Source organism: Capra hircus, chromosome 6 (genome assembly GCF_001704415.2).
Source record: "Capra hircus breed San Clemente chromosome 6, ASM170441v1, whole genome shotgun sequence".
Taxonomy (NCBI): domain Eukaryota; kingdom Metazoa; phylum Chordata; class Mammalia; order Artiodactyla; family Bovidae; genus Capra; species Capra hircus.
The window spans coordinates 20108346-20127368 of NC_030813.1; the positions used below are offsets into that span (position 1 = coordinate 20108346).

The window sequence follows — 19023 nt, forward strand, 5'->3', positions numbered from 1 at the left end:
GTGCAGTGCTGTGGAGCACTCTCTAACTTTGCCTGAAGGAATGTACAAGATTCTCATTTGTCCTAATTTATATTCATGCAGGTTCTTTTTTAGGGTATCTTAATCACATTCCTACAGTGCTGTAGCATTCTACATTAGAAGACCCCTTGTCTCCTTCTGAGGTGGGATTAGGAGGGAGAGAGGGAGAGTGTGTGTTATCAAGTGAGATCTGGAGACTCTGTAACTGTTGGCTGGGATCATGCACTTAAATGTAAAGTGTTTGAGAGTTGGTTTTATTTTTGGTAATTGCTCCTTTTTTATCCTGTTTAACAGTTATATTCTCTTTTCCTCTCCAGCACAAATGTCCAGGTATGTGATAGCCCTTTCCATTGCTCTGAAGAGGAAGCAAGATCATTAGTTGAATCGGTAAGCAACAGATGTCCAAATTATCCTTTATTCTAATAAATCCCATGGGGAAGTCTAACAGAAGTTCTGAAAAATCCATCAGTGAAATCTATCATGTCTTTGGGAAGCATAAAATTAAAAACTAGCATTAAAATTATTTTTTATCCAAGGAATTTAGATTTAAAACTTGTTACTGTTGTTCTGTTTTCTGAAGTTAACCATGTAACTAATTTCCTATGATACTATTTTCACCAGTTTATTATTGTTTAAATCCATTAGCTCTCCTCTGCACTGACCTATCCTCACAAGTTATCCACTTAATGTCTAAATTGTGACTGGCTGCTGGCACAAGTGCGTTTTGTCTTAAGTTTCTTTTCCTTTTTTTTTCCATTTAGTTTGGTTACCTCACAAACGTTCCTTCTCTAAGGAGAATATCTTTAGATTTTTATAGGTCTTAGTGATAATGCTGCCTTGAGGCAACTGAATTTATTAGTAAAGTAATACTTGGAGCCCACTAAATAAGAAAATTCAGATAATCAAGTAATATTGCTGTGTAAAGCATATTCAGGAGTGATCTTAGGCTAGAAATCCCATCTATAAATTTAAGGTTTCTGGGTTTTTTCTCTTTAAACTAATTATCTGAAAACTAGTGAGTTTAGCTCTTTACTTCAGGACCAACAAAAGTGTTTACTCACAATGGCTGCTTTGAATTGTTTTTCACTAATTAATCAGCTGTTTAATTATTGCCTGCTATGTGTGGTTAGATGCTAGGTACTGGAGATGCAGTATTACAGAGAAGATACAAAAAGCTGTCCTCGTATAGCTAACATTGTAGTTGCAGTGATGGATAATAAACACTCAAGTGAAGTATAAAGTGTTTCTGAATGTGATAAATGCAGGAATGAGAAATGAGCCAGGAAGAGGGGATCCAGTGCCTGGAGTCGGGGGCGGGCGCTGTAGCGACTGGGAAGCATGAGGGACAGCCGCGTGAGCCGAGAACTGACCCGAATCTGGATTTGTAGACGGTACGGGACTAGGCCATGTGACCGTCTGAACAAAGAGCGTCCCACACCACAGACCAAAGGCCATAGGCAAGTGGGTGCTTGATCTGTTGACGAAATGCCCAAGAAACCACTGTGACTGGTAGGATAGGGGAGTCTAGGGGAGAAAGGAGGAGCTGAGATCAAAAATGTTTGTATCTGCGGTAAAAATGGAGGCAAGTTATTACGAAAGACCTTCTGAAAAACACCCTGTAATGATTATTTTAAGAATTTCATTTCTTGTTCTGAGTAAGATGGAACCATTGAAAGGTTTTGAGCAAAAGTATGATGTAATAATATGATCTGACTTAGATTTTAACAAGATCACTTCGGCTGTGTTGGCAAGAATGGGCTCCAGGGAGGCAAGGAAGGTGCAGGGGAGCCCTGATAATCATGCACCCTACGATGTCAGTTTGTTTTCTCCAAGTTTTCAGTTTTGTATCTGTGTCGATTACATTCTGAACTTAGTTCTCATTTATTATTCTTTAAGAAAAAAAATAGAGGAAAACAAGTTAATAACTTTTTATCTTTATTCATGTAGTCTCCCATTAATCTCAGATTAAGACCATTCTACTTTATGGGACTTCACTGGTGGTCCAGTGGCTAAGACTCCACGCTCCAGATGCAGGAGACCGGAATTCGATCCCTGGTCAGGAAACTAGATCCCACATGCAGCCAAAAAAAAAAAGAAGACTATTCCTTTGTAGTTTCGAATTTATAAATGATAGGTGTAACAGACTTTTGTTTTAAAGTTAGCTCCAAGATGAAAGTTTCTGTCTTACATCTTTAAAAAAATAATTTCCTAATATTTAAGTAGGAAAAGTCCTCTTAAAATAATTGGAGAACTTGGATATAATCTAGGTAGTTAGATATGGGGGACAAGATTAGAATTCAGAAACGTTAACATCCAGATTTAATTGTATGGTTTGGTAGCTTTGCTCTGTTTCGTAATGATGAAGAAGGTGCTATGCTGATTTTTCACTGAGAAAGCTGTAATAGAAAATAAAAATGTAGAGAAGGCAGTCCTTCATCAGCTCTAGTAGAAATTACTGTATATGGGATTTCACCACTCAAAATTTATAAGTCAAAGAGTTGCTCTTTTAGCAGCCTCATTAGTGATTTTGGAGCTCAGATTAGGTAACACTTAGTCAAGACGATTTTATCAGCTTGTAATAATGAAATTTTTTGTAGTCAGAGCATTTTGACTTGGCATTTTCTCTCTTCCCTGGTAGCTCAGCTGGTAAAGAATCCACCTGCAATGCAGGAGACCCCAGTTTGATTCCTGAGTCAGAAAGATCCACTGAAAAAGGGATAGGGTACCCACTCCAGTATTCTTGGGCTTCCGTGGTGGCTCAGCTGGTAAAGAATCCACCTTCCATGCGGGAGACCTGGGTTCGATCCCTGGGTTGGGAAGATCCTATGGAGAAGGGAACGGCTACCCACTCCAGTATTCTGGTCTGGAGAATTCCATGGACTGTATAGTCCATGGGGTCGTAAAGAGTCAGACATGACTGAGCGACTGTCACTTTATATCTTCAAAACCACACTGAGATGTTTGAATCAACATTGCTTAGGTATAGATTCCCATATCTCTCTATTGCTATATACTGACTTCAAAGTACTGTCGACTTTTGTTTGTTCTTTGCTTGCTCAGAATAACTTAAGGCATCACAGTCATCCATCAAATTTAATCGTATTCACACCACATCAATCCTGGGCCTGTATGGAAACAAACTATAACCCCGAGGTTTATCAGTGGGCTTAGAATAAGCGAACTCATTCTTAAAAGTTAATCAACTTAGGTAATATTATCTTAAGATAGATGTGAAGATGTTAAAATGAGTGTGAAGTAATGGTTAAAACAAAGCCAGGTAGCAGTAAGTTTTCACTTTCTAGATGTATCTGAGTTTGTGCTCAATCATGTCTATTGATTAGGTGAGATTTTAGGATAAAGTAATTGCTTTGATGATCAGATACTCTTAAAGCACCAAAAGAAAAGAAATGGACTCAGCTTTTGAGTGATTAATAGAATCGTTACAGAAAGCATATACTTTTGAACAGGTATTGATCAGAACACAGTTAAGTGTAGTGGCATTGAGACCCCCCTAAAATCATTAAGTAGTCACCCCAAAATATGTACAGATCAATTAGGAAAAACAGTGTTGCCATAACCAAGAAAAACAAAAGCCGACAACCTGATGACTCTAATTTGGAAGAATCTTAGAAACAGAACAGAAAATATCTACAGAAGTAATATGTCATACTTAAATTAGAGATCTTAAGGAAGATAGTTGATCTAAGGACGATAAGGAGAGTTGAAGTAGTCAGGAAGGTTAGTGAATTTTGTTTATAAATATAGATGCTTGAATTATATACAGTCATGCAAGGCATGGCTGTGTCCAAAACAAGGTTTGTTACCTAAACCTGAACACACTCAGGATCCACAGAGACAGATTGTTACTCTGTGAGTCCAGGTTACTGTGTGTGACCACTGGCTACCAACTGAACCACCCAATTATATTTTTGGGGGATAGTGTCTTTTTTTTTTAATAGCCTAAAGTGTAGAACTCTTTCCCAATGTTTAAATACTATGTGACTAGAAATTGGAGCTTTATTTCAGGGAACAAGGTTCAGAGCCTTTATAGGGAAGAAAGAATGTATCTTTGTGTATGCGTGTGCACACGTGAGTGTGCATTTGTGCATACACATGTAGTTGTCCTTTCAGATCTAATGTTAATATCTAATGACAGTTGATTTGATGCCTGGGATCTAAGATGCTACTTTTAGGGTCCTTTACTATATTTAAAGTATTTGGAAAATACGTATGTTGAGAAGATAGGAACAGTATTTATAAGCTTTGTCTAATAGACGTATAGAATTAGAGAATACATTGTTTTTTTAGTACGCGTGGACACTTCCAGAAATTAAGTATACGTTAGGCCACAAAGAGTTGGAAAAAGGTGCTAAGGAGTTGAGGTAATGCAAACCACGTTCTCTGTCAGTAGTGTAACCAAGTTACCAATCAGTTAAAAAGTATTAAAAGAAAAGATCCCAAATCCTTGCTGTTTGGAAACTAAAAACACTACTGTGCTGCTAAGTCACTTCTATATGTCATGCCAAAAAAATGAATTGTAACAAATTATAAAATATTTAAAATGAATAACTAAATCACTCTGTGTCAAAACTTGCCTGATGCTGCAAAAACAGTTTTTGAGAGAAATTAGATATACAGCAGAAATGAAGAAAGAAAGTTGAGAGGCTAAATGTTCAACTCAACAATTTCTGTTTTTTCCCTGTCTTTTCACATTATAGGAAAGAAAATTATATAGGGTAGAGCAAATATTTAATGAAATAGAAAACAAGGCGATATGGAAAAGATCTGTTAAAACAGCAGCTGGGTTTTCTTCATACAGAGCTGACAATATGGACAAACTTAATTCCCTGGTAGCTCAGTGGGTCAGGAGTCGGCCTGCGTGCAGGAGACCCAAGTTCAATCCCTGGGTTGGGAAGATCCCCTGGAGAAGGAAATGGCAACTCCAGTATTCTTACCTGGAGAATCTCATGGACGGAGGAGCCAGGGGGGCTACAGTCCACTGGGTCGCAAGAGTCAAACACAACTTAGTGACTAAACCACCATTAAACGAAGGACTGTGAAAGAGAGAAGACATAAATAACAATATCCAAAATTAAAATGAAGGCATTACAGACATAGGTTTATAGGTGATCAGAAAGGAATAGTCTAAGTTGCTTTTGGCAATACCTTTCTAAACATAGATGAATTGCCAGTCTTGTTTAAAATATAAACAATAATGTTAAATCAAGAACAAACAGACAACCCAAATAGATTTATCAACAGTTCAAGAGAATACTTAGTTATGAAAATGACAGTATCTCCCATGTTAATTAAAGAAGTCAATCTGTTTTTATAAGAATTCCAATAGGATTCTCATTGAACTTGATAAGATAGTCCTAAAGTTTATATGGAATATTAAAGGGCCAGGGATAACCTAAAGAAGACTGATAAATTTAAACAAAGTTTTTTTAATCTGTAAACAAAAGATACCACAGAATAAGTTAAAAGATATGCCACTGATTGGAAGATCTTTGCATGAAGTGACAAAAGGATCAACAGTTTATTCAAATCAACAGGAAGAAAATAACCCATTAAGGGGGGAAAATGGGCAAGCAGTATGAATGGGCAACTCATGAGAGAGGGTATTTATATTACTAGAAAACATGTGAAAATTTGCTGTATTTCTGCAGTGATCAGTGAAATCAAACGTAAGACACAGTGCAAGTTCATGGCTATCAGATTGGCCAGCATTTATTAAGTGTTTTTAAACATGTGAAAAGGAGACCTCTCGTACTAGTCAATGCGCTTGTGGGAGTATAAGTTAGTGTAACCACCTTGAAAAGCAGTTAAGTAATTTCTAGTATGGTTGAAGGTGCTTATAACCCACTACTCTGAAGTTGCCTTTCTAGATATACATTCTATAGAAACACTAATACCTGTCTTTTTATAATCAGACATGGGCAAGTTGGAAACTGAACAAATGCCTGTCAATAGAAAACTGGGTAAATAAACTGTAGTATACTTATACAGTGGAATGCTATACCATAGGTAAAATCTGTGAATTAAAACTATATAACTCTACATGGATAAAATCTGAAAGTGCAGTGTTGGGTGAAAAAATGTTTGCAACATTGCGTGTATTGTTGAAATAAATTTTAAAACACTCCAAGTAGCACCATAGATTTTTAGTGAATATAAACAGACATGTTTTTCACATTTTTGAAACATAAATAAGAACAATAAACACTGGTTTCAGCCAGCGTTTCTCCTGGTGGTTAGGAGAAGTTACTTCTGAGAAGGAATAAAAATAAATAAGGTTTTTATTTTCGATGGATAGGAAGAAAAGGAGACTTCAGTTATAAAGTTTCTGAAATAACAAAATGTTAACTCTAAAAAAAATCCAGAGAATAGATATTTGTTATAATGGTCTTTACATTTTCTGTGCTTTTGTAGTATTTCATAATTAACAGAATTTGAATGCCCAGGAAAAAAATTAATGAAACCAGAACTTTATTCTTTGTGAAGACCAGCAAAATTGATAAACCTTTAGCCAAAATGATCAGGAAAGAAAAGAGAACACAAATCTTTAATGTCAGGAATGAGGCAAGTAACATCACTACTGATTTGGGAGATAATAGGAGAACAATAGAGCAGTATTGTGAAAAACTTTGCATAAGTTAATATCAGAATTTGGTTGAAACTGGACAGATTTCTTGAAATACGTAAAATACCAAAGCTCACTGAAGAAGAAACAGGTATAAACAAATTAAATCTGCACTTAAAATATCTCTCTGTAAACACAGCTCTGGGCCTTGACTCCTGCTACTTTTATTCGGCGTTTACCAAAGGTTCTACCCAGCACAGTAAGGCGCTAAAGAGAAGGAGCGGCGTCCAGGTTGCAAAGGGGGATGCATGGGTGTCTAGATTGAATTTTCAATAAAATGGACCTAAAGCTATTATAATATGTGACTTTAGCAGGGTTGCAGGATACAGGCTCAGTATACAGTAAGCAGTTGTGTTGTTATGTATTAGGAACAAAAATTAGAAACTAAAAATAAATGCATTATTTATAATGACTTCAAAAATGTGAAACACTTCAGAGTAAATCTGGAAAAAAAATATGTGAAGATCCTGAACCCTGAAAACTATCACATATAGCCCATAGATATAGAACTAAATAAATGGGAAAATATTTCATGTTTATGATTTGCAAGACTCAATATTGTTATGATGTCAATTCTCTAACTGATCTGCAGGTTTAATGCAGTATCAATCAGATTTCAGTACACTTTTTTTTTGTAGAAATCAGCAAACCCATGTATGTAAATACTAAGGACCTAGAATTAGACTCAACAACTTTGTGGAGAACAAGGTTAAAGTACTAATTCTACCTGACTTACAGTCATTTTACACAACTACAGTAATGAAAAGAGTGTAGTAATGGTGTAAAACTAGAGAAAAGATCAGTTAAAACAAATCCACAGATAGACCTACATATATGTAGAAAACTGATTTTTGAAGTAATAATCTTTTCAACAAATAGTTTGTGAACAGTTGATTATTCCCTATGAGGGAAAAAAAACACACTTTAATCCATACCTTGCACTATGTATTATAATTCTCTAAAGTATACCTAAGACAAAATTTAAAACAGAAAACTAAACCAGTTTTGACCTTGGGTTAGTTAGGCAAGATTTCTTAGATATAACACTAAGTTCAGTTCAGTTGAGTCGCTCACTCATGTCCGACTCTTTGCCACCCCATGAACTGTAGCACGCCAGGCCTCCCTGTCCATCACCAACTCCTGGAGTCCACCCAAACCCATGTCCATTGAGTCGGTGATGCCATCCAACCATCTCACCCTCTGTCGTGCCCTTCCCCTCCTGCCTTGCCTTCAATCTTTTCCAGCATCAGGGTCTTTTCAAATGAGTCAGTTCTTTGCATGAGTTGGCCACAGTGTTGAAGTTTCAGCTTCAGCATCAGTCCTTCCAGTGAGTATTCAGGGTTGATTTCCTTTAGGATGGACTGGTTGGAGCTCCTTGCAGTCCAAGTGCAATCTGTTTTGTTTAAATGTTAAGTTGAACTTCATCAAAATTAATTTTTGTTCTGTAAATGACACTCTTAGGAGAATGAAAATAAGCTACATGCTGCAAGAAAACATTTGAAAATTGTATGCCTGATAAAGGGACTTGTATCTAGAACTTAAAGAATTCTCATAATTGAATAATAAGAAAACAGAACATCAGCCTCCCACCACAAAAACTGCAAAACATATGAATGGTTGCTTTGCCAAAGAAGGTATTCTGAAAACAGGAGATGATGCTCAACTTTACCAGTCATCAGGAGGATGTGTATCTGCAAATTGAAAACCAAACTGGGGCTTCCCCACCTGCTTGTTGGAATGCAAAATGGTAAAACTACTTTGGGAAACAGTTTGGCATTTTCTTAGAAAGTTAAACATATACCTACCGTATGATCTAGCCATGTCACTCTTAATTAGATATTTCCCCAATAGAAATGGAAGTCTTTGTTCATACAGAGACTTATTTATGGTGGCTTTATTTGTAATAGACAAAAATTGGAAACAAACCATATTTCTATCAATAGAAATAAATTGTGGTATATTCATATGAGGAAATACCCATAAAAAGAAATGAATTATTGATACATGCTATGACATGGCTGACAGAAAAGGCAATGGCACCCCACTCCAGTACTCTTGCCTGGAAAATCCCATGGACGGAGGAGCCTGGTAGGCTGCAGTCCATGGGGTCGCTGAGAGTTGGACACAACTCAGTGACTTCACTTTTACTTTTCATTTTCATGCAATGGAGAAGGAAATGGCAACCCACTCCAGTGTTCTTGCCTGGAGAATCCCAGGGACGGCAGAGCCTGGTGGGCTGCCGTCTATGGGATCACACAGAGTCGGACACAACTGAAGTGACTTAGCAGCAGCAGCAGTAGCAGCAGCATGACATGGCTGAATTTTAAAAAATTATATGGAATAGAAAAAGGCAGATACATGTATTATACCGTTTATAATTTTAGAATATGCAGACACTTATGTGTACTAACACAGAACAGGTGATTGGTTGGAGTGATTACAATCACAGGAATGGAAGGAACTTGGGATTGATAGTGACTATGATTATTATCTTGATAGTGTTAATGGTTTCATGAGTATGTGTGTGTGTGTGTGTGTATATATGTCAAAACTTATCAAACCGTACACTATATATGTGTGCAGTTTATCCCATGTCAGTTTTGGTTCAGCAAAACTTCAAGGAAAAAAATTTTTTTTTTTTTTTTCTGGAATCAGACTGTCTGCACCCAAATCCCAACTCTTATTCACAGTTGGAAGCAAATTGCTTAACTTATTTATGCCTTGGTTTCCTTATTTATAAAATAAGAAGCTAATAATAGTATCTTCCTTGTACTGAGGGCTGTTGTGGAGAACTAAATTAGGTAGTCCAGGTAAAATAGAGAGCAGCTAGAAAGTATTAATTAAATATTGGGGTTTATTGCCCCTATTGTATCAATAGTATTGTCGAACTAATTTGGCCACAGAGAGAAGCCCCTTCTTGAATATTTTTTGAGTATTCCAGCCTCTTGACTACTTCCAGTGATGAAGAGAGCACTTCTTCATGAGCATCCCGTTCCATTAATGCATGAGCAGTGGAAAAGTCAACCTAGTTCACATTATTCTATGAAAAGTAGTTCTTTTTCAGAGACTTAAGCAGAAAGGATTAGGAGAAAGAGTGAGTCAGTGTCCACAACATAATAACTCAGTGTAGAACTTAACCATATATCCTGTCTGGGAATTTTTTGCCCTACAATTCTCCCACACATTTCTTTCTGTTCAGGTATTTTCCTTGTATTCTGCTCTCTCTGAAAATGGACACCCTCTGGGCAGCATGCAAAGTTGGGAGAAGTTTGAATTAGGTTATTTGGTAAAAGCTTAGTATGCACTGATTATAGTTATTTTACTGGAAGAGAAAAAAAAAACAACAACAAAGTTTGAACTTTGTGAGATTCTGCACACAATCTCAGTGCACATAGGACTGAGAGAGAGAACCAGACCCATTGCAATGGAATCCTAGCCTAGCCTCAGACCCTACACAGCCCGGTAGCTGCAGAGATGTAAAGCTGTTAGAACCTGCAATTCGGGCCAAGGAGAATAAGTAACCACGCTCCTGCTTAGTTGCAGGGACCCAGTCCTGTGATTCTGTGCACCTTTAGATCACAGCAGTGATGGAAAACTTCCCAAAAGGGGAAAGATGTCTCAAACTGGGAGGATAGAACGCCTCCCAGGGAAGTCTTGGCTGTCTCAGTCTGACTTGTTTCCGCCTTCGCCTGACCAGACTTCACTGCAAGCAGTCTCCAGAGTGCAAATCTGGAGCACAGCAAGCTAGGAGATGACAATGCTGATGGTGCATGGAGGCATGGAGAGGAGTGCTTTGAAGGAAAAAAGTGAGGGGAAATTTCAAGTTTAATTAAAAGTATTATTCTGACAACATTGAGTAGATCTTATTTATTCAGTAAATCAGTATGTCCACAGTGCTTTTGGATGGTCATTTTTTATTTGATGTCAAGACTTCTTAGCTGAATTGTAAAGAGCAGTGCATTCAGGAGACCAGGGCCTTAGAAGGAGTTCCAGTGGCAGTTAATGCCATCAGTATATACGCTAGTCATCTCTCACCACTAAAGCCTACCAGCAGTCTTATAAATGCATGTTTGTATTTACATACTAAATCAAAGATGAATCCAGATGAAGGATTATAAATCCATCATCAACAGTGTCTCATGTGAGTCTGAGTCTTCTTTAAAAAAATTCACACCAAAGCCATATTTACATTTTTCTAGAGGTCCACAACAAAGATAATCAATAGACCAGGTAGTTTAGAAGTGTGTATTTTGGGGTTCTGTGCCCTAATAGGAAATTACTAGTGAGTGAATATTGTTAAATAGTTTCAAATATGAGAAGTAATAACCAGCAGAATAATGTTGCAGTCCATTAGAGTTGTTGGATAGGGCTTTTAGCTGCATGCTTCTCAGATGATTTCCTTTGGGCATGCACTTCATCTCTGCTTAGAGCTACTGAGGACAGCAGCCACAGTTTCCTTGCACATCTCAGAACAAGATGACCATCCTTGGTGTCTGGTTGTTGAAATCAAGCCAACTCAGAACTAAGTTCTGAAGTCAGTCTGACTGGGAGGTTCTCTTATCTGGACTGCTTGGACTGCTTCCGCAAGAGACCTTCCCTCTATGGTCACTCACTTGACGTCTCTATCAAAGAGGACTGTGTTTCCCTTTAGAGGGGAGACTTTCTGTGGGTGTGATTTTTCTAACGAGGTCACACTACAGTATTCATGCTATACAGATCTCTTATTTGTGATTCTGAAAATAAACATCTTTGTGGCAGTTCACTATTAAAAAAACTTTAAATAAGGTATTTTCTTGATAAATCCAGATCCGATTCTAGTCACCTTATATCTCCTTCTTTGGTTTCCCTTTTTCCTTGAAAGCTTAAAAAGCTTTTGCTTAAAAGCTTCACTGCATTGCCACTCAAACATGAACAAAGAAGGTGAAAGCAAAATAGGATTTTAGCCAATTGAATATGTTCATGAAAGGAAGGGAACGTTTATTAAACTTAGGCAAAATGCTCTTACATTTTGTTTATGGATAACTAAGAACTGGTCATGTTTTTTTGACTCATAAATCAGAAAAGAAATTGTGAAAATAAAGTGAACATACTTCCAGTTACCAAATAGGTGAATCATGGGATGAAGTGTACAACAAGGGGAATATGGTCAATATCATTGTAATATCTTTGTGTGGTGACAGATGGTAACTAGATTAATCGTGGTGACTATTTTGTAATGTAGAGAAATACCAAATCACTATATTGTGTGCCAGGAACCAACGTAGTGTGGTAGGTCATTCATATACTCATAGAAAAAGAGATCGGATTTGTGGTTGCCAGAGGTGGAAAGTGAGAGGAGGAAGAATTAAATGAAGGCAGCAAAAGGTACAGACCTCCCGTTATAAGTAAGTACTAGAGATGTAACGTAAAGCATGATAAATATAGTTGATACTGCTATATGTTATATGTGAAAGTTGTTGAGAGAGTAGATCCTAGAGCTCCCCTGGTTGAGTGGTTAAGACTTCTCCTTCCATTGCAAGGCGAATGGGTTTGATCCCTGGTTGGGGGGCTAAGATCCCACATGCCTCATGGCCAAAGTGAACAAAACCATAAAATAGAAGCAATATTGTAATAAATTCAATAAAGACTGTAAAAATGGTCTGTATTAAAAAGTCTTTAAAAAAAAGTAAATCCTGAGAAAAAATTATTTAATTTTGTATCTATATGATAATGACGGATGTTCACTAAACATATTGTGGCAATCATTTCATGATGTAAATTAAATCATTATGCTGTACACCTTAAACTTATACAGTGCTGTATGTCAGTTATATCTCAATAAAACTGTAAGAAAAACATGAATATAGAGTAACTGCTTTATGAACCATGGAAACATAATGCCTGGATGGAATACCCAAGGTAATGTAATTCAACTGAAACCCTACTGCACTTGAATGAAAAATCAGAAACTTTTTTCTCTTTAATTTTAAATCCTTATAATAAAGTAAAAGAATATCAATTCTCATATCATGTGGTAAAGCAAGATTTTATGTTGGCTGAGTGTATCATGTTTGTTTATTAATTTGAACAAATGTAACCTGCAGGTGAAAATGCTTTTACAGGGATCCAGTGGGATTACCTGAAGGAGTAAAAAGCAGTTGTATTAAAGTTATATTAATTTAACATAAAGTTTACACATGAATAGGGACAGAGGCCAGAGTAAGCCTTCTTTGGTTGATTAAAAGTGTAATATTTCAATAATGAAAGCACTAGATTTGTTTGAAAGAAATTAAAGAAATGATTATTCGTGAGAAATATTTTCGGAGCAGGAAAGGAGAGGAGATTGCATGTTTACAATGGGTGTATATTGTGGCTCAGTTGGTAAAGAATCTGCCTGCAATGCGGGAAACCTGAGTTCAATCCCTGGGTTGGGAAGGTCCCCTGGAGAAGGGAAAAGCTACCCAATCCAGTGTTCTGGCCTGGAGAATTCCATGGACTGTATAGTCCATGGGGTCGCAAAGAGTTGGACATGACTAAGCAGCTTTCACTCTCCTCTTTCACTTTCATCAACAGGCTTTTTAGTTCCTCTTCACTTTCTGCCATAAGGGTGGTGTCAAATGCATATCTGACGTTATTGATATTTCTCCCAGTAGTCTTGATTCCAGCTTGTGCTTCTTCCAGCCCAGTGTTTCTCATGATGTACTCTGCATAGAAGTTAAATAAGCAGGGTGACAATATACAGCCTTGATGTACTCCTTTTCCTATTTGGAACCAGTCTGTTGTTCCATGTCCAGTTCTAAGTGTTGCTTCCTGACCTGCATATAGGTTTCTCAAGAGGCAGGTCAGGTAGTCTGGTATTCCCATCTCTTTCAGAATTTTCCACAGTTTATTGTGATCCACACAGTCAAAGGCTTTGGCATAGTCAATAAAGCAGAAATAGATGTTTTTCTGGAACTCTCTTGCTTTTTTGATGATCCAGCAGATGTTGGCAATTTGATCTCTGGTTCCTCTGCCTTTTCTAAAACCAGCTTGAACTTCTGGAAGTTCACGGCTCACGTATTGCTGAAGCCTGGCTTGGAGAATTTTGAGCATTACTTTACTAGCATGTGAGATGAGTGCAATTGTGCGGTAGTTTGAGCATTCTTTGGCATTGCCTTTCTTTGGAATTGGAATGAAAACTGACCTTTTCCAGTCCTGTGGCCACTGCTGAGTTTTCCAAATTTGCTGGCATATTGAGTGCAGCACTTTCACGGCATCATCTTTCAGGATTTGAAATAGCTCAACTGGAATTTTATCACCTCCACTAGCTTTGTTCGTGGTGATGCTTTCTAAGGCCCACTTGACTTCACATTCCAGGATGTCTGGCTCTAGATGAGTGATCATACCATCGTGATTATCTTGGTCATGAAGATCTTTTTCGTAGAGTTCTTCTGTGTATTCTTGCCACCTCTTCTTAATATCTTCTGCTTCTGTTAGGTCAGAAAATGAAGATCATGCCATCTGGTCCCATCACTTCATGGGAAATAGATGGGGAAACAGTGGAAACAGTGTCAGACTTTATTTTGGGGGGCTCCAAAACCACTGCAGATGGTGACTGCAGCCATGAAATTAAAAGACACTTATTCCTTGGAAGGAAAGTTATGACCAACCTAGATAGCATATTCAAAAGCAGAGACATTACTTTGCTAACAATGGTCCATCTAGTCAAGGCTATGGTTTTTCCAGTGGTCATGTATGGATGTGAGAGTTGGACTGTGAAGAAAGTTGAGCACCGAAGAATTGCTGCTTTTGAACTGTGGTGTTGGAGAAGACTCTTGAGAGTCCCTTGGACTGCAAGAAATCCAACCAGTCCATCCTAAAGGAGATCAGCCCTGGGTGTTCTTTGGAAGGAATGATGCTGAAGCTGAAACTCCAGTACTTTGGCAACCTCATGCAAAGAGTTGAGTCATTGAAAAAGACTTTGATGCTGGGAGGGATTGGGGGCAGAAGGAGAAGGGGACAACAGAGGATGAGATGGCTGGATGGCATCACCGACTCAATGGACATGCGTTTGAGTGAACTCTGGGAGTTGCTGATGGACGGGGAGGCCTGGCGTGCTGCAATTCATGGGGTCACAAAGAGTCGGACAGGACTGAGTGAGTGAACTGAACTGAACTGAAGGAGCTTTCACTCACTCACTCATAAAGTAATTCATTTTCCTGGAGAATTTATCTTCGATGAGTAGAAGGTGCCCACATTCATCCCCTATAGAGAAATTAGGGGAGGGAAGTAACTGAAAATCCTCCCTTTATTTCTTACAAGGAAAATGTAGTCATGGTGACTCCTGGGACTGAGGGTTTGGATTAGGTCACTTTACAATGTAGCTCTGTGCATTTTTTTTTTGTTGTTACATTTTCTGTGTTATGTTTAAGAATCAATTTAATGTTGGTCTCTCTTTTGGCATATAGTAATACTATTATAGAAAAATGTGAAAAAACTTCATTCCCAGACTTTCATAGTTATTGTCTCTGAGTGTTATGGTTTGTTTTCTTTGACAAAACAGGGCTTTATACATTCTGAATATGTTCTACCAACCAAGAAATTATTTTAAGAGTAAATAAATAAAAAGTTGTTAGAATTATTTTATAAATGTAATGATAAATGTTTTAGTTCGAATAGTTTGTTCATTTCTTTTCTGTAATGCTTTTTAGGTTGAATACTCAGGTGTGTGGTACATGGTTCCATTGGTACATTTGCCACTGACCTCAAATATCAGCCTCTTTCCTACTGAGGCTGAGCAGATTGAGAAAATTAGAACTTGATGATTAAATTTGAAATCTGAAAAATGTGTTATAAAATCAGGGTGGTGGTTATGCCTCAGGGAGAAGAGCTTATGATTGGGGAAGTACCTGGCATGTTCCATTTCTTGACTTGGGTGATGGTTACATAGATTTTATTCTAATATTTTAGAGCTTTCTGCATTCTTTTCTGTAAGTAATAGATCTCCCAATATAGTTTGACAAAAAAAAAAAAAACTTTAAAATGTATTCATAATTAGGAAAAAATCTTATATCTCAGAAAAACTTTTCTTTCAATCTTGTCTACCACAGATTATATCTATTGTAAGAATCTTGGCACAGTCATCAAAGTAGAAAAATTAACTACTCTAGGAGACAGCTGAATAGTGTGTGTGCTTCTTTGCACATGTGCATGCACGTCTGTGAACATGTGTGTTGGATTTTTATTCTAAAGACCCAGCCAAGGAAGCAACTGCAAAAAAATGTCTCTTCATATTCTCAGTAGTTCCCATGGGTTAATGAGAGAAAATATTTCTAAGAATGCTTTTTATCTTGTTTGACTCTTAAGCCTATGGTTTATTTAAAAGAATAGGCACTAATAATAAAAAGGTAAAGAGGATTTACTTTTTTTAGGTTAGAGAACCATTGTGTGTTAACTTTGTTCTATAATTTTATGTTTTTTTTTTTAAAAAAAAGCATCCTGAGTATCATTTCCACATCTAAGTATTTGTTATAACAGAGACTCTGATCTTGCCTTTCAGGTGTCGTTTTCACTGAATAAAGGAAGTAATGAAGAAGGTATGGTTTATGTTGGTTCTTAAGGAGCTAGATATGTAAATTTATTCATTTACAGTAGTGGAGACCCCAAAAATACAGTAGATTAAAAATGATAGAAACTAAGTAAAGCACATTTTAACATAGTCATTAAAGCTTCCAGATGAAATCAGTTATTTTCTAATTTCAGACAATAAGGAACACGTTTATTACTTTTAGTCTGGAAAGTAGTTTGTGCAGTGACTTTGTTGGTAAAGTACTAAGTTTCCAGCTAGTTCGGATAAATTTTTAAGACTTTCAATGTCTGTATTGGTGAAATTTTATTGATTATCTGTCATTATTTTAATGAATGACTCATTTTATATTCTTAGTGTTTATTTATTTGGCTGCATCGGGTCTCAGTTGCGGCACGCGGGATTTTTGTTGTGGTGCGTGGGCTTCTGTCTAATTGCAGCGTGTGGGTTTGGTTGCCCTGCGGCATGTGGGATCTTAGTTCCCCTGGTCCCAACCAGGGATAGAACCTGTGTCCCTGGCACTGGAAGGCAAATACTTAACCACTGAACCACCAGGGAAATCCCCACTCATTTTAACTGAAGATGTTAAAATCAAAATTTAAAGTAGAATTAAAAATAGAATTTTAAAATTACCATTATTTAAAGCTATTGTGAGAAAGAAATAAAAATGTTCTATAGTAAAAATTTCAAAATATGTATGTATCATCTTTCAAAATACTGCAAGGCTTTTTGTCTTTTTGTTTTAATATAAAATATTAGAATACTCAACTTGCAAGTTTGGAGGAAAAAATGAGAACTGTTTACTGTGAGTCCAAGTTCTAAGATGTTTAGAAAGGAGCAAATCTATAGATAATGATTTCATGGGGAGGCAAGCTCTATTCCTTATAGGGGGAAGTAAGATTGTTTCTTTGCAATTCTGTCCCATCTGGGCTATTTGACAGGCAGTCACATTTTACAGTGCAGAGTTTGCCTAGACGTTTCATGCTGCAGCTAGGATACTTAACTTCAGTATTAATCAGTAAAGACTAAAGAACCCAGCAAGATGTATGAAATGAAGTGGGATCCTTTAGAATATCAGACCTGAGCCAAATGAGAGAACTTAGAACCAGAGTTTAAAGGTGAGTGACTTTAAGTATAGAAATGTGTCACCCTAAGTTCTGATTGTTTATATCTGTCTGAACACTTCTGGAAAATCTGAATTTAATTTGTCTTCTCCTCTCTTCCCTCCTCCCTCCCTCGTTACCCCTTCCCTAACACCCTACTTCCCCATTTTAAATGCAGATCAAGTATGGCACTTCCTTGGCAAGTGATTAGAACATCTGAAGGCCTGCCATCAGGATTCCAGTCTCTAAGAATGCTGAGATTCAACCTCCCCCAAGTGCTAGAAACAGGCAGAATTTGCTAATTAACTTCCTGTTGAAACTTCTTTTTTTTTTCTTCAAGCTTTTTGCAATATTCAATGTGTAAATAAACACTGACATTTTTGAATTAGCCGCCTTTGAATATTTATTGATATGAAAAGATTTTGTTGAATTTCATAGCAGAAGTTTAGAGGCACTGAGTTTTTTTTAAATTAGTTTATTTATTTTAATTGGAGGCTAATTACTTTACAATGTTGTGGTGGTTTTGCCATACATCGATGTGAATCAGCCTTGGGTGTACAGGTGTCCCCCCTTCCTGAACCCCTCTCCCCCCTCCCTCCCCACCCCATCCCTCTGGGTTGTCCCAGTGCACCAGCTTTGAGTGCTCTGCTTCATGCATCGGACTTGCACTGGTCATCTGTTTCACATATGGTAATATCATCCCGCCTTTGTCTTCTCCCACATCGTCCAAATGTCTGTTCTTTACATCTGTGTCTCTTTTGCTGTCTTGCATGTAGGGTCATCGTTACCATCTTTCTAAAGTCCGTATTGGTGTTTCTCTTTCTGATTTACTTCACTCTGTACATAATAGGCTGTAGTTTCATCCACCTCATTAGAACTGACTCAATGCCTTCTTTTTTATAGCTGAGTAATATTCCATTGTGTATATACGTACCACAATGTCCTTATCCATTCATCTGCTGATAGACATCTATGTTGCTTCCATGTCCTGGCTATTATAAACAGAGAAGCACTGAGTTTTGGCCAATCCTAATTTATATGCATGAAGGAACCCAGTGGTTTTATTAGCTTTTATTTCTAAGGGTTAATGTAAAAACGATAAATGTAGTAAACTAATAAGATTTTTATAGATACAATGGTTCTCATTTTTGTACAGTGTTATGTCTTTTTGAGTCCACTGCTGGTAGAGATGTATTTAGCCAAGCTTTGTCCTCTTAGTCCTGTGTAAATGTGTTTACATTTATTAAGACTCTTTCCTATAATTATTTTGTAGCTTCTAAACTCAGATTCTCATTGAGTCCTATCAGATTTACTTCTCATCTCTATGGTGATGACTCCCAAGTCTACATAAGAAACTCAGGTCTTTCTCCTGGGGTCTATTGGACATCTCTTTAAATGCCTTTGATTCCTCTTGTACAAAACTAAACTCATCCTCCCTTGTTCTTGAATTAACATTCTCCTAGTCACCCAAGCAGGCCCTTGAAACCATATTGAATCTCCGTTCTCTTTTCTTCGGCTTCCCTGGTGGCTCAGATGGTGAAGAGTCTAAAGAATCTGCCTGCAATACAGGAGACCTGAGTTTTATCCCTGGTTTGGGAAGATGCCCTGGAAAAGGAAATGGCAAGCCACTTCAGTATTCTTGCCTGGAGAATTCCATGGACAGAGAAGTCCAATGGGCTACAGCGCGTGGGGTCACAGAGAGTCGGACACAACTG

General features: G+C 37.4%; 1 protein-coding gene across 3 annotated transcripts in view; it reads left to right on the forward strand.

The window, feature by feature from the left end:
• Positions 1-19023, forward strand: part of PPA2 (pyrophosphatase (inorganic) 2) — a 115417-nt gene that overhangs the window by 79172 nt on the left and 17222 nt on the right. For 2 of the 3 annotated variants that reach the window (XM_018049245.1, XM_018049247.1), the window contains 3 exons: positions 336-405; positions 16179-16215; positions 17487-17696. In XM_018049245.1, coding sequence (XP_017904734.1) covers positions 336-405; positions 16179-16215; positions 17487-17515 — 136 coding nt within the window. In that variant the 3' untranslated portion in view covers positions 17516-17696. Of the gene's footprint in view, positions 1-335; positions 406-16178; positions 16216-17486; positions 17697-19023 lie in introns of those variants that run through there. The other variant, XM_018049246.1, reaches the window with a different exon arrangement.